This window comes from Lontra canadensis, unplaced genomic scaffold (assembly GCF_010015895.1).
Source record: "Lontra canadensis isolate GAN:19392208 unplaced genomic scaffold, GSC_riverotter_1.0 scaffold113, whole genome shotgun sequence".
Classification (NCBI taxonomy): Eukaryota; Metazoa; Chordata; class Mammalia; order Carnivora; family Mustelidae; genus Lontra; species Lontra canadensis.
In genome coordinates this window covers 3,763,520-3,789,061 of record NW_022631107.1, presented here as the reverse complement: position 1 = coordinate 3,789,061, position 25,542 = coordinate 3,763,520, and the positions used below count along the sequence as shown (strand labels likewise).

Here is a 25,542-nt window from a genome sequence, read left to right as displayed (position 1 = left end):
AATCTTAGTTTTTTTGAGATTCTCATTCTGAATAAACGGTTATTATATAAACCAGAGTAATTCACTTATGCAGGAAAACCAGCTGACTACGGTTCTAATGTCCATGATGTATGTGTCCTATTAGAAGAGGGAAGTAACAGTGAGGCAGGAAACTGTTTACACCCGTAACAAGGCAGTGATAACTTGCTGAGGGATAATATTTGCCAGATGCTGTGAAAAAAGCTTTATGTATAGAAAATTAATCCTTACAACTGTCCTGTGAGGGGTCAGCCCCAATTTATTGATAAGAAAACTAAGGTACAAAGATGTCTGGTAACTTGACAGAGGCTGAAAAGCCAGCAGGTAGTTGAGCTGTATTTCAAACTCACATATGTCTGACTTGAAAGCTCTTATTCTTGGCCCTTCTCCTGCTCAGTCTATTTATTCTTTCAAAATGAATACTTCTCTATCAGTAAAACTCACTGAACATCTAAGGCACTGCGTCAGCAGTGTGTATAAGGGGGAGGGGAGTCACAATGGAAAACAAGGAAATTCATGGAATCTTCTATTCATTACTCTCCCATTTGGCAGTTAAGGACTATATGCAGCCCAGGAGAAAGGAATGGAGCAAGAAGTATCAGGAAAGAGAACTTGGCTTTTTAGGGGCTTGGTGCTTTAACCTCAGGATCTGGTAAGATAAAAATGGGGCTACAGCCCTTCTCTAGATGAGACATCTGGAGCTCAGAGAAAGCAGGTCTCTTGCCTGAGGTCAATATGGCTACTGGAGAGAACAGGGGCCGTCCTATCAACAGGAAACCACCTGTGTGTCACATATTTAGTACTGTGGGGAAAAAAGAGCTCTGGGGAAATTTAACACTACTGACAATTGAGATGTATTTCAGATTTATAATATAGACAATGGGTGAGTTTATTGTGGATAAATCTGACAAGTCTTAACAGTTGTTGACTGAGGAGTTTAACTAAGATAGATTCTAACCACCCATAAATGTTTTCTTTTTTTTTTTTCTGGTATAAAGTAGGTATGTTTATTGTAATAATTTTTCTTCTGTAGTCAATTCAACCTTTAAGTTTTACAGTTGCTGAAAATATTTGTAAATATGTAAGTCTCTGACGCGGAAGACAATTACAGAAATCTTTATAGCCAACTGGTCATGCCATGCCCAGGTATTATGTCCAGATGTCCAACATCTGTATTCTTCTCCCACTGACAAACAAATTCAGAAAATTATAATAAATTTCTACTTTCAAGACGTGTAAGCCTTTATCAGGAGCCACGCCGACGAACACTGTGCGGGAGCATCAGTGTGTCACCACTCCTACAAACCTCTGTTCGCGGCTACACGCAGGTGCTGTTCTAAGTGTTTTACATGGATTTCTCAACATCCCTGTAAGCCAGCTATTATCATCCCTTTGTAACAGATGAGGAAACTGAGTCAAGTGGAGTGTAAGCAGGTTTTTCAAGATCACAATGCTAGAAATCATATCCTGCAATCTGATGGCAGAGGGCATCCATGTTCTTCCACACCCTACCCTCGGCAAAAGCAACATCTCGACCAAGCAAGGATCCCTATTTTCCCTGTGTAATGCTCTGGAAATATCTGTTCAAGGCTGAGGCTTATAAAAACAACACTCTTTTGGCTTGTTTACATACGGTAACTCTGTGACCCTGAAACTCTCAGAGGATCCATGGGAAGCAACCGCACACACTGCCATGGAGAGTCCGTTTCCAGCACTTGGCTTTCAGAGGCAGAGGGTGTCAGCCTCCTCCTCTCGTCTCACAACAGGGCCCCAGGCCCACTTCACTTCTATTTGATTTGGGGTGTTTTCCCACTAGAATGTTTCTTGTTTTTACATCCGTCCATGCATTCTACTGAAAACAATGGCAAAATCTTCCCAGGAAACAGCTGCTCCTGCATTTTCTCACAGAGCCTCCTTTGTCTTTACCTTTATATCCGCTGTTCCCTTTTTAGGTAAGGGCGGTACTTTTCTGAAGATTTCTGGCTCTTTCTCCTTGAACCATCTGACCTCACTCTATACCAACCCAGTGCCCATTCTTCACAAATTGGAATTGTTACGCGATCTGATGCCACTTTAAATGTTTTCTCCAATCATTTAAAAAAAAAAAAATCCCTGGAATTCACATAGCTTAAAAATCAGTGACTATTCCTGTTTAGATTACTGTATATACTTGAGATACTTCATCCCCAGACGGGCAGAAACAGAAGTAGCTACATAATTTAACAAGTCCATTTATTTTTCTCTTGTGAACGACATTCAGAGTAGAGACAACCAAACATCCCTTGCTGGGAGCTCTCAGAGCTTTCCCAGGGTGAGACCACTGCACCCTGGCTTCTCTCAGACTGTGCTGGTGAAAGCAGGGAAGCCTCTCTCTCCCTCGGGGCCTACAAGGCTGCCCAGGGGCAGGGAGTGCTATCTCCCGGTAACGATGGCAGAGATAGCTTCTCCTCTTCACATTTTTAACGAACACAGCATCTCTCCAAGCTAAAAACAAATGGTGTTTGCATATCAGCAATAACATACAATAGGTAAAAGCTGATCATAAAATATGTGGGTTGTTTTACACTACATACAAAAATGTCAGGTTCTGTCAATGGAGTTTTAAAATTTCAGAAACTTTTCTCATAAACTGTACAATCAAGTTAAAAAGACTACACATGCTCTATTTGCTTATATAATTTCCTTTCTTTAACCCTACTTTATTGAATAAGGTGAGAGAGAGAGAGAGAGAGAGAGAGAGAGACTGACTAAGCAAAGTTACTAAGGGTGTTTACAGGCCAGAACTCAGAATATTTGTTATAGAGTTTATAGTTTCATCCTTTCTTACTAAAAAAAGCTGAAAAAGTTGCTCAGTTACTTTGTTTTTCCTCTTCCCTCTTAAGTTTCCCTTCCCCTTCCCAACTCACATTCTTGAAACACCGGAGAAAAGGAGAGCCTCCGGGTTTTGCCTCCCTCTGGGCATCTGTCCACAGGCTTGTGGGCCAGGCAGGGATGGTGTGAGGTTCAGTTGCCCACAGTTCCTCTTCCAACACTGATCACCAGAAACCCCTGCAGTCAGGTTTCTGTCCTCTTCACGCCAGAGGGATGGCTCTTTCCAGAGTCACTAATGACGTGAGCACTGCCCAATGAAATGCTTACAGCGCCACCCACACTGCACCTGAATTTGCAGCGGCGAGGACCAAGAATGGTCAAGCCCTCTCTGAGGGCCCTTGTCCTCCATACCAGCTCCTACTCCAGGAGCCGGCTCTCCTGCTGCTCTACTCCCTCACTGACCATCTTCTGTCTGTCTTCTTTATTTTGAGCCTTTAAATGTTCTCTTTTCTTTCTGCATTATTTTCTAGGTGATCTCATTCCTACCCAGGCCTTCAAACGCTATCTCTGCACTGAAAATACTCAAGTCTCGGTCTTCAGCCTGGCCCTCTGCTCTGAACACCTTGCTCATCCATCCCACTTGCGACCTGGCATCTGTACCCAGACATCTAGCAGTCTCTTAAATTGACATGGCTACAACTGGACTCTCTTTCTCCGTGAAATCTGTTCTTCCTGAGTCCTTCTCAGTACAGGAAATTCCACTTCCATCTTCCAGTTGCTCAGGCCTAAACTTGTAGTGTCATCTCGGGTCCACTTTTTGTCCTATGTCACCATCTAATCCAGTGACAACCCACGTTGGTGCCAAATATCCAGAACACGACCAGTCTTCACGTTGCCTTCTGCTCCCACCCGAGAGTAAGCCGGCACCATTTCTCCTCTGAGCTCTAGCAGAAGCCTCCTCGTGGGCCGGCTGTCACCCTCACCTCCTCACAGCAGCCATAAGGAACCTTCCACAACAGAATTCAGATTAAACTTCCTTTGTCCCAAGACCTCCAACAGCTGTCCATCTCACAGACAGAAAGAAATCCAATCTGGCCAGTGCTCAAGGCGCCTCATGATCCACACCCATCTACCCTGACCTGACCTCCTACCACCGCCCTCCCTGCACCTGCTACTCAGTGACACCGAGGGACAACGGTGGTTTTCAGTTCTATTGGAACGATCTACCTCCAACTTCCCCTGCCTGGCCCCTTCCTTCATTTGATTCTTTGCATAGATGCTACTTAACAGAATGGCCACCTCCCTGTCCAGCATTCCCTTTTCCTGCTTTGTATTTCTCAGCACCTGTTGCCATAAGAAATACTTACGTATCTCTTCTGACAAGAATACAGAGTGAACGAGAGCAAGGACTTTGCTGGTTCCCTGCTGTATTGTCCGTGTTAAGGCTCTTACCCTGCACTTGGGGCTGGGAAGTGGAGGGGGGAGAGGGAAAATGGCTTAATAAGTACTTGTTGAAGGAAGGATTAAAGACATAGTGAGAGAGCGAGAGAGTGGAGTTCAGGCCAACAGTTACTTTCTTTCCTTCCCCTGGTGCACAGCACATAGTCTCACGAGGAGAGTACACTGCTGACAAGACAGTGGCAATTTCAAAGCAGAAAGAAAAAGTGTGAAAGAAGAATAAAGAATTAAAGACTATGGTTCCTGCTCAGGGACGGTATAGGAATCACCTTAGAACACTTAAAAGCTAGGCAGGTCTAAGCCTACCCACTTGGAATCGGATTTAGGAGGTAAAGGTGGGGACAGGGCAACCGTATTTTCAAGAGTTCCCTGAGTGATTCTGATGTCCAGTCCCTGTTAAAACCACTTACTCAAAGGAAGCATCTCAAAAGGCATGTGGTAAGCTATGCAGTAAATAAAAGAACACACATTTGTTTTTTTTAAAACCCACATACCTGACTGGGGACTCAAAAATATAGTTGTTTTTTGTTTCTTTTTGTCTTCATGTAAAAGCACTGCCTAAAAAATGAAATAGACTGGTTTACAAAGTCGAAAGGAAGAGCATCTGAAAACACCCTTAAAACCGTAACCATTTCCAAGGAGGGCCGAAATTAGGCATGTGGAAGGCACAACTTTGCAAGTTAATTGAAAAGCAAGACAGAGACTCGGGAATCCTCAAAGCACGCCCCGCCATCCGGAGCCATCCGGAGCTCAGCAAGCCGCACCCCACGCTGCACCAGGGCCAGAGACAGGAGCCAGGAGGGTTAGCCAGCGGAAGGAGGGCAGGGCCAGCGGCTGCCCGGCACCTCGCTGAGGGCCTGGCACAGAGCTGCTCGTACTCAGTAAGTGTTCGCTCAACAGACAGGAGACCCAGAGGCTTCCTGCTCAGGCGTGAGCCAGGTTTACCTGAGCAAATGCGCCAGTTGGTCTCAGGGGGCTAGGTGAAGAAGGGGATCCGAATACACAATCTGATTTAGACACACCTGAGAAAAAAATTAGCATTTTGTTCTCACTTTAAAATGAAAGCAGCATCCCTGTTTTCAAACTTCCACAGAACGATTTTCTGTGGACAGGACAGAAGGTCCACTCAGCATCTTGTGTGAACAATAACATATTTGAAGACATGAGAGGGGGCGGCATAATTGTCCAATAGGAAGAAGCAACTTTGAGTAGCTATGGGAGGAAATGCCCCATACCCTAGCCCCACTCCTCCTTTCCTATCTTACTTCTAGAGTACAGTGACTACCTGATTTAGTGTGTAAACACTGCATTCTGAGGAATCCAAGATTCTGGAGCTTTTCCTTCGGTTGGATAATAACTAGCCTCCCACCCCACGATACCCTTGACTCTCCTTGATTTGCTGCTGCTCCTGAAGGCTTTCAGAAACACTGCTCTGTTTGGACAGTTTCACTAGTAGACAACTTAAACCTTGCTACCAGCTAGGAGGAAGAAATCCATCAAAGCTGGGGGAATGCTGGGGCTTCCCTTTACCACTGTGCTGTAGCCAAGAGGAACGCGATGGTAACGTGCTTTGTGCTACTTAGTAAACAGACCACCAGTTTCAGAAGGGTCTACAAAAATAACTTTGGTAGAACTTCATTATATCTGATCTATACTATTTCCAGTTTCCTCATCTGTCAACTGGGATTATTGATACCACCATCTCATGGGGTTGGGGAGAAAATGAGATGAGACTGCCCACGTAAAGTACTTAAAATAGTGCCTGACTCATAGGAAGCACTCCGTGAATGTTAGCTCTGGCTATTATTTTAATTTCTCTTAAATATATATTCCTCTTATAATCATTAAAGATCTGGTCTATGTCCCATGTCAGGGTAAAAAAAAGTTGGAGTTTACATTTGTCCGAGCTCCTTAGAAGTAGGACAAGTTGTATCTTCCATAAACACCAAAGTCCTGTTTTAAAACCAATAATTAAATAATTTAAAAAATATACTTCATTCCATATAAAGCTCGATTTAAAAAAAAGTAAGAATAAGTGCTCTAAAAATTTTGTCTTAAAAAAAAGAGACACATTATATTGCTGCTATGATAGAATAAAATGGAAGAGAGGTATTAGTGTTCCAGGAACGACGAACAGTAGAGAATTTTAAGGGAATTGTCATCAGTGCTGACTCTCTTACACCACCCATACACATACACAACTGGGGACAGGAACAGGAGAGGTTACTCCTTTAATCTAAAAAATGACTTCCCCAGGTTTCTTCTCTATGCCAATCAAATTCCATCCACTCTCACAGGTTTATTCTGAGAACCAAAATGAGAGTGTATAAACGGCTTTGTAAATTCTAACTTATACACACAGAAGGTACCTTCATGCTTAACAGTCTGTTAAAGAGGTGCCCGCAGTGGACACTTCACCCATTTAATAGAAAGGATCAATGCAGATCCAAGAACTCAAAGGGACGGGATGTATGGATGACATTCAACTATGGACTGATAGCGTGTTTTTCCTCATTGTAATAATAATCACGTTCGCTGCGGGAAACTAGTAATGTCCTATTACGTACTCCGTAATTCTCTGCTGCAGTTAGAACCACCATAACAGCTGTGTCGTGGAGTTCCTTCTGGTCCCTCTCCTAGGCATGTGCATGTACATATTTAAACGAAAGCACAAGTGGCTCACTATACACAGCCTGGTGTCCTGAGATTAACTTAGCTATGCCTCCCCGGTGGCCAGTCAGTGCTTTAGTTTCCAAAGTGCATGTACTGAGAAGCGAAGCTCCAGTGGCAGCTTGTTTTCTGGTCACACAGGCTACATTTTATAGGCACTGGGGATGACCGGATTTTCCATTCATGGATAATCTTAGAAAAAGTCAAACGAATGACTTCTATAAGCCTCTCAATGAAATTGCCACATAAGAGGGTCTGAATTTAAAGGGGGTGAGTTCACTTTCTTAAAAATCTTTTTCAGTAAGTTGATTTGTTAAAGAAATAAATATAACTAAAATAATAAAGAATTCTAAACTCTAAAAAAGAGATTTCCCTTGAGATGTGAGTGCAAACATTGAGGTATGACTGGGATCCATACCTGGAGAGCCTTTAAATTGTGGGCATTCCTTTTTAATGTGCCCTTCTCGTCCACAAATAAAACAACGTTTTTCTCTTAAGTCTTTGTCATCCTGTCTCTTCCATTTTTCCACTGGAGGCCTGAGTATTTTCTCTCTGCCCAGGTCGACAGCCGCCCTCACTGGCTTGGCTTTCTGAGGTGTGCACTGCATGGGCTTATCTTCTTTTGTCGACACCTCCCTCTCTGTGTACTTGTTCTGAATTTCTTTGTCCTCTTTGCTTCTCTTCTCTTTGTTCTCAGGGTATCTTTGGTTCTGGGTATCTTCCTGATCACGCCGTCGTCTCACTCTAGAAGATGATATAACACCGGTAGGAAAAATCTAAACAGAAACCTGACAAGATATTAAGGGTGCTCCAGGTTTGGGAGATAACCGGAGGCAGAAGGTATCAGGGGGAAAAAAAAGAATGTAACACATTTCAGTCCGTCTCCTCTTTCAGGAAGCAACCTCAGGGCGATGGTATAGTTTTTCTTTTTGATTTTCACAACTACTCTAGTGCCATAAAAACAGTGTTTGCAGTTAGCAGAACTCCTTGGTCCAGTACCTGCTAAGATATGGATGTAAAGAAACTCCAGTGATCTTTGGGGTGATTTCTTGTGACTCTGAGGCCCATTCTTTTATTAGGCGCTAGAAATTTGAGATGTGGAACTTTCAGTTCACAAGGGAACAAGGGTTGTAAGGTGATTTATATTCTTAAAATGTTAAAAATGTTTCTTTCTTGCTCTACATGAGCAGTGACTATTATTTGAATAGAAAACCAAAGTACTAAATAAGAGCCTCAAATTCCAGATGGTGCCTTAAGAGCATGTCTTTAAATGAGAGTATTATGGTCCAATTAAGACCAACACACCATCCAAAACAACAGTATGTCCCAAGCAAGCAATCAACACTACCCCACCTCCTGCAAACGTCACCAGAAGTATCCTGACCCACATGAGTGGGTCAGCACAGCAATCATTAAGGGTTGAACCACATACACGTGAAGGGTCCTAAATGGCAAAAAGCTGTACATGAATCTGGTACAGCCCTGTTACTGTACACTGGAAGTGTAACTGATGTACCAAAGAGCCCATTTTACTTTCCTCGTTTCTTCTGCCATCCCTGTTGGAGAGGCTGCCGACCAAATGGCTGAGTAGCGACTGGGGGCAGTGACCAAAATGAGGAAAGGGGAGCAGGCCTGGAAGACTGGTATCTGTACACCCAAGGGACATCTGGTCATCTGTGCTTAAATGCATGTTTTAAATCAGTTCATTTTCACTGTGAAAAATCATTTATCTGAGAACTGCTGGATTTAATACAAGTTTATTTTCTGTTACAATAGAACCTCATTTAAAAACTGGTACAATAGGAAAGTAAAAATGAAACCACCCCTTTTGAACACTGACTTACTTTCTCCTCATTGGACAGTCCTTCATGAAGTGTCCAATTTTCCCACAAATTCGGCAACATCTATCGTTTGGGGCCAGCTCTCCTTCAGTTAGCACTTCTGGATCAAAAAAGTACTCCTAACAGAACGTAAGTATAGAAAAGTGTGAACTATTAAAGTGAGATCAAAACATGAAAACTAACCAGATATCAATCAGAGACCCTCTTTTAATGATTATTATACTGTTTAATTCCAAAATTGAAGACCATTAAGAGGTTTACTTCAGGATAATTTTACCTAAATTCATGTTGGTTTATTCCTTTTCATCATGCAGACCATGGTTTAACCCTAACCACAAAGGCAGCCTGTTTTTCCAGGATATTTCTACACAAGAGCATCACACATACCCATGAGTCAGCTTTGCCAGGACTTGGGGGAGGCTGAGGTCAGGTACAAAGGCTTCGCTTTCTCATAAAATGAAAAGGCTACAATCCAATAAACTGAGGAATATTACACATACAGAGAAAAAGAAAGAAGCTATATGCTATTCTTTGTTTGTTGTGGCTTCTGGAGAAAAATATCAGAAGAAAGGAAAGAGAATGTCTGGACTGAAGCCTCCTTGCCAGTGAAATTTAGGTGAGGACCAGAAGTATCAGGATCACCTGGGAGTCTGTAAGAAATGCAAGTTTTGGTCCCCACCCTGATCTCCTAAATCAGAATCTGCATTTTAACAAAATCCCCAAGGTGCTCTGTAGGAATAAGCTTCAGAAGCCTTGGTGTAGAAGACAACTATAGCATATCCAGCAAAAAGGAGATGCACAGATGGGATCCAGTGCTGAATATACACAAATGCACTTAAGGTTCATTTAAAAAGTCTTTATTAAAAAAAAAAAAAAATTAGGGCGCCTGGGTGGCTCAGTTTGTTGAGGGTCTGCCTTCGGCTCAGGTCATGATCCCAGGGTCTCGGGATCAAGTCCCACATCGGGCTCCCCACTCAGCAGGGAGTCTGCTTCTCCCTTTACCCCTTCCCCCAGCTTGTGCTCGCTCTCCCTCTCTCTCTCATTCAAATTAAAAAAAAAAAAAAAATTAATGTTGGAAAAAAATAACTTGAACAGAAAATCCTCTAGTTCCTAACTTCCTTTTCTCTCACTGAAGGGAATTTTTACAGTGCGACTGTGTTTTGTTTTTAATGAGTCCAGTTCCATACAAATCTTGAGTATTAGGTTATAGGATACCAGTAAGCTTGCTAGCACAGAGAGCTTGGTCTCTCTCTTAGGCCCATTAAGAGATGTATTATTCTGCAATCCAAGTGAAAAATCCAGACTTCCTATGAGGTAAGTGGAGGACCCCTAGCCACATGGAGGCTGGCCTTGGCAGAAGCTGGCACGGAGCCAAATGCCCACAGAACAGCGATGCCATCTACATGTGTTACCAAGGCAAAGCAACAGCACCACAATGACTAATCTTCCTACCCAAACTCCACTTCTGGCTGTTTCTCCCTTTTCTCCTAATAAAAAATGGCCTCAGAACGGATATGTTTAAAAAAACGTTTTTGGAATTGCTTTGTATTGCAATTGTTTATCTTGGCTAGATTCACCAGACTTTGAGAGTATTTATTGCTGGTGTAATATGTACAGATTAATAAAGCACCTTTTTTGGTTTTTTGGTATTTCTTTTCTTTCCTTTTTTTTTTTTTTTTTTTAAGATTTTAATTATTTATTTGTCAGAGAGAGAGAGGGGGGAGGAAAACACAAGCAGGGAGAGGAGCAGGCTACCCGCTGAGCTAGGAGCCCGATGTGGGACTCGATCCCAGGACTCTGGGATCACAACCTGAGCCAACTGAGCCACCCAGGCATCCCAGTATTTTTGGTATTTCTAACGGACACTTACCATTTTTGAGGGGCAGTCCTTCGGAAATCCTTTGACTGGAATACCAAATACTCTTCTACCATTAATGAATGCTTTCATTATAAAATTTGTCACTAAGAAGAAAGAGTAAGTGCTCAATTAGATGGAGTAAAAGGAAAAGGGATCACAATAACTTTTATAAACAAAGCAACTTACTTTTCCTTGATAATCCAGCTCCAAGATTATGATTCAAATCAAAGGGATCTAAGCAAAGAAAATGAATGAGAACAAAAAGATAATGAAATAGGAAATGCCACCGTTCATACATTAAGTGACTATGTAAGAAGAAGGAAGTGTTATATACTTTATTATTTGTAAAAGTACAGTTGTCCTTTGAAAAATGTAGGGGATAGAAGCAACAACCCCCCACATAGTCAAAAATCCACGCATATCTTTTGAGTCCCCTGAAACTTAACTACTAACAGTCTACTATTGACCAGAAGCCTTACCTATAACATAGGTGATTAATAAATATTTTGTATATGTATTATATACTGCATTTTTACAATAAAGTGTAGGTTAATGAAAATGTTAAGAAAATCACAAGAGAGGGGCTGCCTGGGTGGCTCAGTGGGTTAAGCCTTTGCCTTCAGCTCAGGTCCTGATCTCAGGGTTCTGGGATCGAGTCCCACATCGGGCTCTCTGCTGGGCAGGGAGCCTGCCTCCTCCTCTCTCTCTCTCTCTCTACTTGTGATCTCTCTCTCTGTCAAATAAATAAAATCTTTAAAAAAAAAAAAGAAAATCACAAGAGAGAGTACATTTACTGTACTGTATTTATCGAAAAAAATTCACATTTAAGTGAACCTGTGCAGTTCGACCTCTTGCTGTTCAAGGGTTAACTTTATTGAATGACTGCCTTTTAATGAGTTTCCAATATGCAATACAGCTAAGTAATATCAATTCCTAAATATAAGTCAAGCGTTTTCTCCAAAGTGTCCATCAGAAGAGAGGGTGTTGCTTTATATTTGAATCTGTATAGACTCCTTCCTATTATGAGGAGCTGTTTCATTTTGAACAACAAAATATTGTTTGGAGACATATTAGGTGTGTATGATCTAATGATGCTAGTCTGGGAAGCATAAAGAGGTCACAAATATATTTAGAACATTTTAGTGCTGAATGTTCCTGCTAACTAACAAGTGTTTTAAGGATCACGTTAGTCATCTTGAAGATCATAAAACACAGTTACAAGACAAATTAAGACACATGCACCTGTCCCAATGGCATACCAATGGCTACCTGGACCTCAGTTTTTAGTGAAATCTTCATAAAGGACTCCTCTATGATGTTAAAGGTCTGCATTACAAAGTCTTAGATAGGTATGTATATGTTGTGCTCTGGAATATTATCTATTAGATGACCCAGAAAGTGGCAGGAATGATGAAAAAAAAATGCTGATGTAAGATTTATTCAAGATCTGAATAAAACTTATTCATGAAATAAATGGAGATAAAGTACTTTCTAAATTAATATATTTTATATATAATATACATATGTAATAATTCATACTTTGAATATTATGTGTAAATATTTATTTCCAATAAATGCCTAAAAACACTGAAGAAAAGCAAAGGAAAAAAACCCTCAAAACCCTTTTTAGGGATCAAGAATCGAAGACCGCTTGTATACAGTAGATACAAAAAGAATACAGAAGTGAAAAGGGGCATCCTAAAGTTGTCTGTTATGCTTCTAATGAACAATAACTGGGACACACCATTCTGGATTCAGACTCACTAACAGGTTCCCGGAGTAGAGGAGCCTTCGCTCAATTTGATCCTACACTAATAACTGCTATTAGAACATTACTTCCTAGTAGGGTTTTGGTGTTTTTTTTTTTTTTTTTTTTTTTTTTTTTTGAAGATTTTATTTATTTATCTGACAGACGGAGATCTCAAGTAGGAGGAGAGAGAAAGGAGGAAGCAGGCTCCCCGCTGAGTGGAGAATCCAATGCGGGGCTCGATCCCAGGACCCCAGGACCCCAGGACCCAGGACCATGACCTGAGCTGAGCTGAAGGCAGAGGCTTTAACCCACTGAGCTACCCACCCAGCTGTCCCTTCCTTCCTAGTAGGTTTGATCATGCTTCCTTCTGGTGACTTTCACATGTGTGTATGTGGAATTATTTTGGTTGTTTGCTTAATGTAGCAGCGACACTGTGATATTAAGCTACAGGACAGTTATAATCACTGCTGCTGTCGCCACCCCTGAAATTCCTCCATTCTAGAATAGCTGGTTAAAAGGCTTCTTTCTCACTTAGCCTATTATTAATGGTTCATCTGAAAGTAATGTAAAAATGAGAATAAAAGATAAAGAGACTTCAAAAATTAAAAACAAAATATGAACAACTGGAGACCATAAGAATCCACTGTGATAATGGAAAGGTTTAAGACAAAGTTCTATGTTTTTGACACATGAGATCCTAAAACGTTAAAACCCTATCTAAAGCCACAGTGATCTGAATTTAACTTTATAAATGTTCACAGTATTATTATACTGCCAACAGGCAGAAGTAATGATGGAAACAGAACGTAGAGTAACACGTTATTTAGCTAATCCGTATATTTTTTTAAAAATTAAAAAGATTAAAATCAATGAAATATTTCTTAGCCATTTCTCAGTTCAGTTTTAAGCATTTAAACTTCATTTTGTCCCTAAATTTAAAGTCACACAAATAAATAATCAACTACAAACATATATGGCCCATGGATCCTTGCATTCAGTGGAAGAAAAGGCTTCAGCGTGGGCAAAAGAAATGTTAAAATTTATATATAATTACTTATACGTAAACTCCTTAATGAACAAAGAGCAAGTGAGGATCCTGAAAATTCATTCTTAGTGCCCCGTCTTCAATTCGGAAGGTGTTAAAAGTCCTACTTTTTTGAAGCTGCCTTATCTCTATTGCAAACTTATTCTCCAGAAGATGTTCAACAAAAATCAAAGATGTGTCCTGGTCAAAAGACTTCTGAATTGGTGAGAGGGCCCATAGGAGGACCTGGGTCACTTAAAAATAAATCTTTATACTGGAAAGAGTCAAGTGTGCTGATGTGGACAGTAATAGGAAGGCTGTGCTGCCCATCCCAACCAGTGGCTCCCGGCCGTTCTGGAAGAGCTCTGCAGGGATGAAAAACAACGCCCTCACAGTTCCAACTCTATATTCTAAACCATTTTAAGTTTCATTTTATTTGTACCTTCAATAACAATGTATTTTGAGGTCCACTGTTTCTTAAAAGTTGTAAGCAGACTTTTTCTCCTGATGCTAATAACATGTTCTTTAAAATCAAATTCCTCTGTGTAGAATCGAAGAAGTCCCAACCATAGTTGCCCAACAGATTCTGTATTTTTCCCATATTCTGGCCAATAGGTGGGCTAGAAATAGAAGGGAACAAGAGATATCATGCTCTATAGTAAAGTGTTAATATCTATCTTCATTTGTATCTTAGGGAATAAGTTTGGATTTACTTTAATTAACTGGAATTTAAATACATAAAAACATAATTACATTACTTTCTTTCACATTTTTAAATATCATTTATGAGTTTATTAATCTCTACCCTGTGTCTCAGAGACAGGGAGAGCTCAGGGTTTTAAATGTCAAACCCCAGAACGCATGTTTGTAGAAGCATCTGGAAATAAATTTTAAGAGCCTTGATGATGCCTGGGTTATTAGATCTTTGAACTCAAAGAAAGTCTTTTCAAACTCCAAAAACCACTTGGCAAATATTCACTTGGAATAAAGTTACATAACCATTTGGAATTGACAGGCATTAAAGGAATCCTAGATACAGTCCCTTGAAACTCACCTGGCTTAATAAAAATGTTTTCAACTTCAAAGGAAACATCTGTATATGCTAGTTTTTCACTATCATAATATAGATAAATATAACAAGTGATAATATAGTTGTTGACATGATACCACAGCATAGTATAGCTAACTTTTAGTCAAGGATGTAAAAAAATCTTTACTCTTAAAATACGTACCAGTTCATCTATTTGATCAAAAAAATAAATATTCCAGCCATCAACAAATATTTCAGGTTTCTTTTCACCTTTGTATATCTGAAATTAATTTTTAAACTATTAGTATGGATTACAAATTTAATGCATTGATACAAAAACTTGTAGGAAAATAGTTAAATATTTAACTACAGAACCACAGAATACTAGAGAAGGAAGAGGGCTCAAAGGCAACCCAGCTTTACAGGTGAGAAACACAATTTCTTTTACTAATACCTCTTGAAGGACAGGAATGACTGGTGGATTCCTCTGCTGGAGAAAATATAGCACCATAAGCGTGTATGCATATGACGATAAGCTGCCTCTAGATGCATCACCAATATCACACATCTAGAGGGAAGGAAAGCGAGGAACAAAGAAAACATCACCAATGTTTTCTGCTAAATTTGCAGCTATCCTATTATCACTAAAAGTAAGGTGCTTCTATAGGGCAGTAATATGAAAATTACATCTTCAAATGCTAAAGTATGTCACCAAAACCAAACAAGACCACCGAAAAGGATGTAAAAAACAAACAAAAGAAAAACCCCAACCAACAGCCACAAGCAAGATCAGATTATCATATATGAAATTTAAGATGATAAAATTGTAGCTTGCTATGGCAGGCTTCCCAAAGTAGTTAAAGGAAACATTTAATACAGCCATGGGTCCTTAAAAAATATAGACTTATGTTTTCACCTAGGTTTGAAGATGCAGTGAAATTTCCTGATGAATCCCAACAGGAAGGATACTCACCTTTGTAAAGACTTTCATGGTGTAGCATAAATATTTAACTCTGGGATCAATGGCTGAATAAGCAGATAAGAGCCTTGTGTTATGAAGGGCCTGTTAAAAGGAAAATTACACCATAAGGGATTAATTAGAAGAAAAAATTTTAGGCTGGAATATTCTGAAAAGGTTTACACTGTAATTCACTTCAGACTGAAGACCTTTAGACTGAAACCAATATATTTTCCCCCAAAACAGAGCTTCATTAACTTACTAATAATAAGAATTATAAATGATATCTGAGCTCACGACTTCCATTATGTTAATATGTCCTTAGTCTGAACATTCCTAGAAGTAAGGGCTATTAAGGTAATTCTGTCTAAGTAGATGTTAGGAGTCCCCCACATCACCCTGGCATTATTTAAACTGAATGCCCCTAGGATCCAGAGAAGGTCCATAAAGCTCCAAAACAAACCAGCTATGGGACCAAAGACAGACATACACTACAAAATTAAACAAACTTCAAGCCAAACTAAAAGCACCTGCCACTCTGACCTCACTTTAAATAAATATGAGCAACTCTCTGTTACATCCCTCTAGAACACTGCTAGGCACACAGCAAGCACTCCTAAATAGTGATTAAAAGAATGAGGGGTGCCTGGGTGGCTCAGTGGGTTAAAGCCTCTGCCTTTGGCTTAGATCATGATCCCAGGGTCTTGGGATTGAGCCCTGCATCGGGCTCTCTGCTCAGCGGGGAGCCTGCTTCCTCCTCTCTCTCTGCCTCCCTCTCTGGCTACTTGTGATCTGTCTGTCAAATAAATAAATAAAATCTTTAAAAAAAATGAATAAGATTAAAAAAAAGGCTTAATTTTACTTGAGATTTTGTAAATTAAGAGAGATTTGTTCCCCTTGATCTCCCTAAAGAAAAAGCTTAGAGAAAATCTTACCAGTGTGTTATACAAACTGATGTCCACTTCCAGACCACTTCTCAAATGGAAGAACTTTACAATTGGCACCTTTGCTGTTGTAATAGGCAAAATGTTTCTCAGACCTAGGTTGGGAATAAGATAGTATTGTGAAATACAGCAGCTGGGCCATAAGCTACTCTTGTTAATGTTCGAACATAAAATGATATAAATCTAACTGGTCTGTTTCACTGCAGTCGCTGGAACTACTCAATTCTGTTATTCAACGTCTGGGAAGACTTTTCTGGCAAAGTCTGTATTAGTGAAACACATCGATATCTGAAGTACAAGGATGAACAAGGCAGCCAGTGCCCTCCAGGAACTCACTGGGTCACAAGCATGTGTATAGGGCTGTCAGTCTCATAAACACCAGAACAGAAGAGACTACTAGAGAGTCTTGGCTATGTGGGCCCTCCCTATTCTTCTCACCTGACTACATCTAATATAGAGAAAAGCCTTTGGGGCAATCATCCAAATCCTCAAAACAAAAATTACTCATCACAGAGCTAGAAGTTAAGACGATAAAAAAAAGGAATCAACTTCAACAGGAGAGGAAATTGCCTGAACTAGGCTTTGAAAAAGGAGAGGGACAGGTAAAGATAGAGGCAACTGAGGGGATTTACAAGGAAATATACACAGGCACAAAGCAGACCCCTAAAAGGGAAGTTCGAGAACTTCCATGGAATTATAAAGGCTATAGAGTAGACTTTAGGGAAAAGAACAATGAGTGATAGGAGGTGGGAGAGAAACCAGGAAGAGCCTATAGAGAACATATATATTCTGCTAAGAATTATCCTTACAGGCAAGGAGACACCAATGAACTGTGTAAGTTGGGGAGAAACACTGACCTCATCTATCTGCACAACACCCTGGCAATGGAGACTGGAGACACCAACTAGAGGGGCACGGTGACCATTATGAAAAATGATCTATCTGGAACTCAACTATCTTGGTGGCATGCGGTGCGGAGAAGCAGCAAGACATGCTTTGGAGAATATACACCTGGACTAGCTAGGGAAGTGGAGATAAGGGGAGCGGACATGGAAGTAGGGGGGATAAGGGAGAAGAAGGAGGGCTGTAACAGTAAGCACCACCAGTTCCTGCAGACCCACAATCCTTCACAAGCACCACCTCCTAAGAATGTTCACCCTCATCCAACAGATGAGAGTACAAAGCCTTAGAAATATTAATTTGCTCAGGAACATGGAGCTAGTAAGTTGCAGAGCTGAAATTTGCATGTAGGTGTGACCAACTCCAAATTTCTACTGAACCTATTCTAAGATGAATTAGTCATTGCTTCACCCATTTTGGTGATTCCAAGAATGTCAGTGTCAATGATGGAGAAAGTAGATTCAGAGGAAAGGGCAGGTAGTGGAAGCTGTAGCAGCAGGAAGGCAGTAAAGAGAAAGAGGAGTTCATTCTGAGATGGAGTTGGAGTTTTTTCTCAAACAGGTAAGTGGTGGTATCCGGAGGGCAGATACATAGTGATCCAAAGTTCAGGTGGAAAGTATGTAGATGATAGAAATTACAATACAAAAAGTCTGTGTGGGAGACAGAGGAGGTCTAACTTTTCCTGATGGGGAGGTGGGGCAAGGTATCCCTGGCATATGCTAGACCCCGTACTTTAACGTACCACCTTTCTTAACCTTGAACGCTATTATTGTTATTCTACTTTGTAGATGAGGAACCAAGTACTTAAAATGAGGTTGAGTGTCTTTCTGGGAACACACAACCAGACTATATCCAATATAGAGATTATAAATATCTCCACACAAGTGGAGAGCCAAAATTTAAAACCAGAGAGTCTGACTCCAGAACCCCCACTAACTACTCTGCTATACCACAACTAAATTAGAGAGCTCTATGCTCCATCTCCTTCCCATTCTAGAATTTGACACGGTTGCCCATTACCAGCCTATCCGCTATGGTCTATTCCCAGCACATCATTCCGGTTCTTGTCATTCCAATGGTGCCTTTTTCAGTGTCCTTTCTTAATTTCTACTCACAGGAATTGTCCTTAACTTCTCTCAAAGGATCCCTAAGAATTCTGTTTTATTCTTGGTCTCTCTCTCTTTCTCTTCAAGGATTTCAATGAAAAATTTTTTCTTTTGTTCTTTAATCCTGACCAACAACTCTATATTTCTAATTGCTTGCTGGACTTTTAACTCCTGGAGATTATACCTCCATGGCAAACTATACACCTCCACGTGGTGCCCTCTTACAAACACTCGTTTCTCAAGTACCTAACATCAGTCCAAACCCTTCTTTCTTTCTTGCAGGTACCACATCCCCTTGGGAATCTCTCCTGTCCTTTTCCCTTTTAGGATCATTAGCACCTGGTTAAGGTCCTTTGGCCCTGAATTCACTTAGAGTATACCTTTTCTGAGAGACTCTACCAGCTGACGAAAAAGCTTAAGTTTTGCTTTTATCGGGTTGCTCCTCTCTTGGAAGAAACTTCACTGGTTTCCAAGCATCTGCAGACTTTACCTTAACGAGTAGTAAGAACCACCTGAAACTCTCTAGATGTCCTGATCTTCCCACTGTCCTCCCAGATATACTGCAGTAACTCTCATGCTCACACACGTGCACTCTCAGGAATGACTTCTCTTCTGGGAAAAGATCCTTCTCAAATCATATTCAGCATCACCTGAGATCAGCATAAACCCATCTCTTCCATGAATCTCTCCTATGTAACTCCTTCTCAGAACCTCTCTCTCCTCAGAACTTACTGAATACTTATAGTAGCTTCCGACTTGTTCTGAAAAATGAACACTGCCTTACATCATTACATAGTCTATGAGGTTACCTTCCCTTGTTTTAAATCTGAAAGTTGCCCAAGGAAAAGGCTTGTATAGACTTTTTATTTCTCCACCATCCCTAAGTGCTCAATATAGTGCTGAGCACATAGTAGGCACCCAATAAGATAGCTGGGGACTGTTTTAATGATATTAGGTTTCAATCATAGCCCTTTAGCTATTATTTACAATTCTTGTTCCATGTAATCTGTGTTCCATTACCATCTGTGTGTATAAGTCGTTTCAGTCTAAAAATGACCTGTTTTTAACATAGTTCATGCTTAAGATAGATACATTGCTGTATTTAGGGGAAAGGAACATGTCTGCAGTTTAATCTCACATGATACAGAAAAAAATTGTGATCAAGCAAGAAGACAATGATAAATCGAAGGTAGTAAAATGTCAACAGCTGGTGGCTCTGAATGAAGGACACACACAGTTCATTATACAATGTTTGCTGCTTTCCTCTAAAAGAAAGCATCTCATGGACAGACCATGGAGTTTTACTTTTGTGGGGGTCACAGACCATATTGTGTTCACCTTCATTCCCAGCTCCTAGCACAGAAATTTGCTGAACCACATTTAAAAAGAAAATACCCACTGTTAACAGCATCCATAGCTGTCCCTGACAGCAAAAGGATACATTAACGGCATGGCATCAGTGGTCACGATTTACAGCTATAAAAATTTAGTAGCGACCCAGTTCAGTTTTCTCAGTTTATTGGTGAGAGAAAAAGAGAGCATAAAGTTAAATGACTTGTTCAGGGTCCCATGTAATTGTCAAGCAGCACAAAGACAGTCCAGAACCCCCCAGTGCTTTCCACTACACTTCACACCACAGCCAGCAACACTTGGACTTATACAAGGTCAATACGGCGAAATGGATTTCCAAAATTTCTTGCCTGTATGGTATATGCTTTGTTCTGAAATAAAACTCAGCTAGGCAACAAAACGCACACAAATGATTACCGATTCTTTCCTACTTCATCACACAAAATTGTTGAAAGACACTGACTCTCCAAATGTACCCTACGTGCCCAACTTTACTTGTTGCATTGGCATGGATAAATTTTAAGTATGCAGAACACCGATAAAAAAGACAAAAATATTTTTAGACAAAGTTTGCTGAGGTACCTGAATGTTTTTTGAGGACTCTTGCCAGTTCTTCAATAGTTCTTACACAGTCCAACCCCTGCAACAAAAAGTGCATGTGCTGAATCACAAAGGGAAGACAGGTTCCTAACCTGGTTACAGAGAGTTTCCATTACCTTCGGAAATAATGATATTAATTTCAACTCATTCTATATACATTTTTCCCTCCTAGGCAAGCCTTGGTCAGTATTCATAGGAAAAAGCCTAAGGATACAAAAACTCCCACAGACCCTATTTACTAAAATTGTTTTTGGAGGTATAAGAGAGACTGAAATCAGATGTCCCAGAAAACTCTGAACCATTGTCCAAATGAGGACCTTCATTTGCCCCCTCCATGTAACTCTGCTACTCAGAAGTGCCCTCTGTGCCAGAATAAAGAAGACAGAGCTTCTGTGCCCTGTTTTGTTCATTCTGGGTGGACTTTCATTATATTTCAGTTAAGAGCTGATGAACAGCTGTGGAAAGTGATTAAGCTCAGATAATCCCTCCGCAGGACTGTGTATAATGCACAAATGAAAGTCATACAGCAAATCCAAATGTTCCAAATAAATCATACTTAAAAACATTGGGCTCACCTTTTACAACATAAACCCTTTTGATGGCTACACACATCCCAAATGTACTGGAAATTTTCCTTCAGAAATGCCCATAAAACTCGTTTCTAAGCTATGTAAAAATTCAATATTGATGATGTACAATGAGGTAATTCCATCTATTGGACCCAATCCTGCTTATCCCCTTTACTCACCAAACTCAGGGTGGCTAACTTTTGGCTATTCTCCCAAAACAGATACATCCTCAAAAGACAAAGACTTGAAAGTAAGCAAAGACATAAAAAGACCTTGAGTGACAGCAATGTTACTCATTTTTGGCTATACAGCGTTTGGGCTGTCGTTAAAAATAAAAAAGGGACTTCGCACTTCTCAGACTTTATATCTTTATGCAGTATTTTATATTTTATAAAGGCCTTAAATTTGTTAGGGGCTAGAAAACCTCTTCCGCTCTGTAGGCCGTATGACTCTGTTGTAACTACTCAACTCTGTCATTATCGAACGAACGCAGAGGCCATCAACACTTCACAAATGGGGGCGCCTGGGTGGCTCAGTGGGTTAAAGCCTCTGCCTTCGGCTCAGGTTGTGATTCCAGGGTCCTGGGATAGAGCCCCGCATCGGGCTCTCTGCTCAGCGGGGAGCCTGCTTCCTCCTCTCTCTCTGCGGGCTTCTCTGCCTACTTGTGATCTCTGTCTGTCAAATAAATAAATAAAATCTTAAAACAAAACCAAAACACTTCACAAATGGAGGCATGTGACTGTGCTCTGTTTCTGACAGAACAGGCAATAGGCTGGCTTTAGCCTGTGGGCTGTAGTCTGCTGACTCCTGACATACATGATCCAAGCTGAGGTGCAGGGCAAATCTCCTGAGGCACGAGGAGCAGAGGGCACGCTTTCCTTTTACAGATTACCAACCAAAAACCATGTGGTTAGGGACGTATGAAACAAGCCTGTCTTGAATCTGGGTCTCTGAACTGTATGGTTAGCGTTCTTATCATGGTACATTTGCCTGCTAAACAAGTCTCAGAAGACCACACTGCCTGCTTCCTAAAACACTTTTCAAAAAGCCTCCTGTGGGTGTGTGCATCAACGTCTGCCCACTGGCCATGCCAATGGGACACCGGAGGAGCTGGTTTGGCCTGGTAGTGTTCCCACAGGCCGCTTTCAAATCCTCTCTGTACTGTATGTTGAAAATACACACCCTGGTACCTCCTCACATTTACCTCTAAGCTTCTTAAGTATCTGACCAGAGAGACTGTGCCAAATGGCGTACTCCATGTGGTATTGCTGATAGATTTGGAAAACACCAAGCTGTACTGCCAGTCAAGATTGTCAAATCACACTGCCACGGCAAATTCAATTTTTAGGTGGTCACTGTACCTCTGCAGTTTCAAGTCCATTAATTGTCATACAGACGTCAAGGTCACTCTGTTTGAACCCAAATCCATTTTTGGAGGAGCCAAACAAGCTCAATTTAGTTCCTGTTAGGGATATATGAAAAGTAATAACTAATTACCTGAATACATTTAATCCTCTGATCAAAATGGCCCTCTCATGAATCAAAAATACCCAGTTGTTAACTATCCTATATGAATCTCATTATAATTATGTTCTTTTATTAACCAGTTCATTTCTTACAAACTTTTTCCTCTCAAAATTTTTTTTCAAAATTTACTTTAAATAAATACAATCTACATATAGTGTGAAAGATTACCAAGTGCCAAACTTTATTCTTAAATGAAAGGACAGTTCAAGGAAAATGTGGATCACATCAGTATATTTAATAATGTAATTTTACTGCTTTCTAAATATTCATTTTTTAGAGATGTGAACTTTGACTTTGAAAAGAACACAAAAAATGAAACGTCTGGGTGGCTCAGTGGGTTAAGCCTCTGCCTTCGGCTCAGGTCGTGATCTCAGGGTCCTGGGCTTGAGCCCCGCATTGGGCTCTCTGCTCAGCAGGGAGCCTGCTTCCCCCCACCCTTTCTCTGCCTGCCTCTCTGCCTACTTGCGATCTCTCTGTCAAATAAATGAATAAAATCTTTAAAAAAAAAATAAAAAGAACACAAAATGAGATTTCAATTGTGGGGTCTGTTAACAGAAATCCCATACCGCTACTGTCTTCACTGTTGGTAAAGTAGGATGGGGCAGACCAAATACCATCCTCAGCGTATCATAAAGTAACTGAAGCCCTGTCCCCACCATCACCATTCTTTCTCATTCTCCAAGTTAATGTGCTTGTAACACATGTACTCATTTTGAAGGAAGGTCATGCTACTTTTCTTTTAAATGTAAAAAGTTATTTACCTGGAAACTCCTGTCTTATGAAACTTTCTAGGTTTTGCCGAATATGCTCACGAGCTTGATCTTCTAAAATAGTTGGAGAAAAATCCTCTGTTTAAAAAAAAAAAAAAATTTAGAAACAAAGATTGTTCATGTGCTCTGGAGAAAAAAAATCATTTTATAAAACAAAATCTAACAACTTAAAAAGAAAACTAAATTCCATGTGTCTTCTTGGTAGATAGCATTAGTAATATAAAATAGAGAATGTCTTTCTTTGAAAATAGTCTGTCCCCACCATTTACACTGTTGGTGGGAACGCAAGCTGGTGCAGCCACTCTGGAAAACAGTATGGAGGGTCCTCAAAACACTGAAAATAGAGCTACCCTAGGACCCAGTAATCGCACTACTGGGTATTTACCCCAAAGATACAAATGTAGTGATCCAAACGGGGACGTGCACCTGGATGTTTATAGCAGCAATGTCCACAATAGCCAAACTATGGAAAGAACCCAGATGTCCATCAACAGATGAATGGATCAAGAAGCTGTGGTACATATATATGATGGAATACTATGCAGTCTCAAAAAATGAAATTTTGCCATGTGCAATGACGTGGATGGAACTAGAGGCTATGAAGCTAAGTGAAGTAAGTCAATCAGAGAAAGATAATTATCATATGATCTCACTCATATGTGGAATTTAAGAAACAAAACAGGATCAGAGGGGAAGGAAGGAAAAAAATCAAACAAAGACAAAATCAGGGAGGGAGACAAACCATAAGAGACTCTAAATCATAGGAAACAAACTGAGGCTTGCCGGAGGGGAAAGGTGTGGGAGGGATGGGGTAACTGGGTGATGGACATTAGGGAGGGCACATGATGTAACGAGCACTGAGTACATATGCAACTATTAATCACTGATTTCTATCTCTGAAACTAATAATACATTATATGTTAACTGACTTTTTAAAATTAAAAGGAAAAAATTAAAAAATTAATAATGTATTATACCCCAAAATAAAAAATAATTAAAAGAAATAAAGAAAGAATGAATGAATCTGTTCCCAGGAATCTGAACAGAGGTTCTGCTATGAGGTTTCAGAAAGCCAGGGTTCTATAAAGGTGGCCCTCAGGGACAGAAGTTTGTGAGCATGTGCATATATAGTTTTCTAAGGGGAATCTAGTTTCCTTTTATAGCTTATAAACTCCTAAAAGGTTTAAAAACGACTCAGTCACTGGTTAATAAGTGCCTTCCAGCACAGCTCCCTCAGGAGGTAGCACAGTGATGCATCAAGTTCATCTGAAGAGAGGCCTGCTTCTCCTTTCAGTGTTTTTCCTTTAAATCTAACCATCTGCTTCCCCAAATTGGTATTCCTCAAAGGGCTGTTAGGGGGCCATTAATAAGTGTTAATTAAAGTATTTTATGCTTAGATTTTGGAAATGCTGGGATGAAGAGTTAAATAAGTTTATCACGACAACGTTTCTCAGAGGCCATTTATTATGCTAATTTGCCCCACAACTCTCCCCCAGTGGGAGCAGCAAGCACACTCCTTCCCTACTTGACCTGTGCAGCACTCCTTGCCAAGAGATACTATTAACTGCACTTAGGAAAACAGTTCAAGGAAAACCAGCTGGGAATGCTAGTATTCCAACAGTTAGAATTAAAAGATCCTCCCTCCCATCCTGTCTTTCCTTCAACAATTGTTTACTGTGAGTCTCAACTGGCACAGGCATTACAGAGAGCTCCATGGACACAGTGGAGAATGGAACAGACCCGGTCTCGGTGATGGAGCTAACAGGTCAGTGATTCTGCGGACTCTTGAGCCAATGTCAATGCAATATTTTGACAAATGAAAAGAAATATTAATAACTTACTATAACATTGGATGCAAACTTGATCTAAGATATTTGAAAATTTGGGTGTCAGTGGTGGCAAAGGTTCTAGCTGAATTCTTTTGAAGTCTTCGGGACAGTCCTTCTTGAGATGACCTTCTCGTTTGCATAAGCTGCACACGACCATAGGAGACTGCAGGAAGGTGGCAAAGCAAAACAAGACGTAAGATACAAATCTGCCAAATAAAGGGGCCCTGAATAATTTTTTGAGAAGTCCACAGTCTACTCTCACTTGCCAAAGGAATAAAAATAATGTGCAGCCAAACGGGGACATCTTATGGGATACTCAGGAGTAAAAGGTAGTAATTTCCACTACCAAGAGCATTCCCTTTCTCCAATGCAAATTTGCACGGGTCTAAGGAGGGAAGGAGATCGAGTGGTTGTATTGGACTGCACCAACTCCTCACTACCACGAGACATGGGAAAGCTCTGTTCTACTACACGAAAATTAAAATTACATGCATTAAAACGGTTTAATGTCTCGGGGCGCCTGGGTGGC

General features: G+C 40.5%; 1 protein-coding gene across 9 annotated transcripts in view; it reads right to left on the bottom strand.

The window, feature by feature from the left end:
- TUT7 (terminal uridylyl transferase 7) overlaps positions 1 to 25,542 on the bottom strand; it is a 59,154-nt gene that overhangs the window by 5,791 nt on the left and 27,821 nt on the right. For 6 of the 9 annotated variants that reach the window (XR_004380634.1, XM_032840459.1, XM_032840461.1 and 3 more), the window contains 15 exons: positions 25,026 to 25,176; positions 23,176 to 23,262; positions 22,249 to 22,349; positions 20,301 to 20,358; positions 16,354 to 16,457; positions 15,434 to 15,523; positions 14,915 to 15,028; positions 14,663 to 14,740; positions 13,873 to 14,050; positions 10,843 to 10,890; positions 10,669 to 10,760; positions 8,802 to 8,917; positions 7,376 to 7,701; positions 5,233 to 5,309; positions 4,782 to 4,845 (listed from right to left, as the gene is read on the bottom strand). Coding sequence is in view for 7 of the 9 variants with exons in the window: in XM_032840459.1 (XP_032696350.1) it covers positions 4,782 to 4,845; positions 5,233 to 5,309; positions 7,376 to 7,701; positions 8,802 to 8,917; positions 10,669 to 10,760; positions 10,843 to 10,890; positions 13,873 to 14,050; positions 14,663 to 14,740; positions 14,915 to 15,028; positions 15,434 to 15,523; positions 16,354 to 16,457; positions 20,301 to 20,358; positions 22,249 to 22,349; positions 23,176 to 23,262; positions 25,026 to 25,176 (1,684 nt within the window). In the remaining 2 variants the exon portion in view is untranslated. The remainder of the gene's footprint in view (positions 1 to 4,781; positions 4,846 to 5,232; positions 5,310 to 7,375; positions 7,702 to 8,801; positions 8,918 to 10,668; positions 10,761 to 10,842; positions 10,891 to 13,872; positions 14,051 to 14,662; positions 14,741 to 14,914; positions 15,029 to 15,433; positions 15,524 to 16,353; positions 16,458 to 20,300; positions 20,359 to 22,248; positions 22,350 to 23,175; positions 23,263 to 25,025; positions 25,177 to 25,542) is intronic. The other 3 variants (XR_004380635.1, XM_032840466.1, XM_032840465.1) reach the window with 2 other exon arrangements.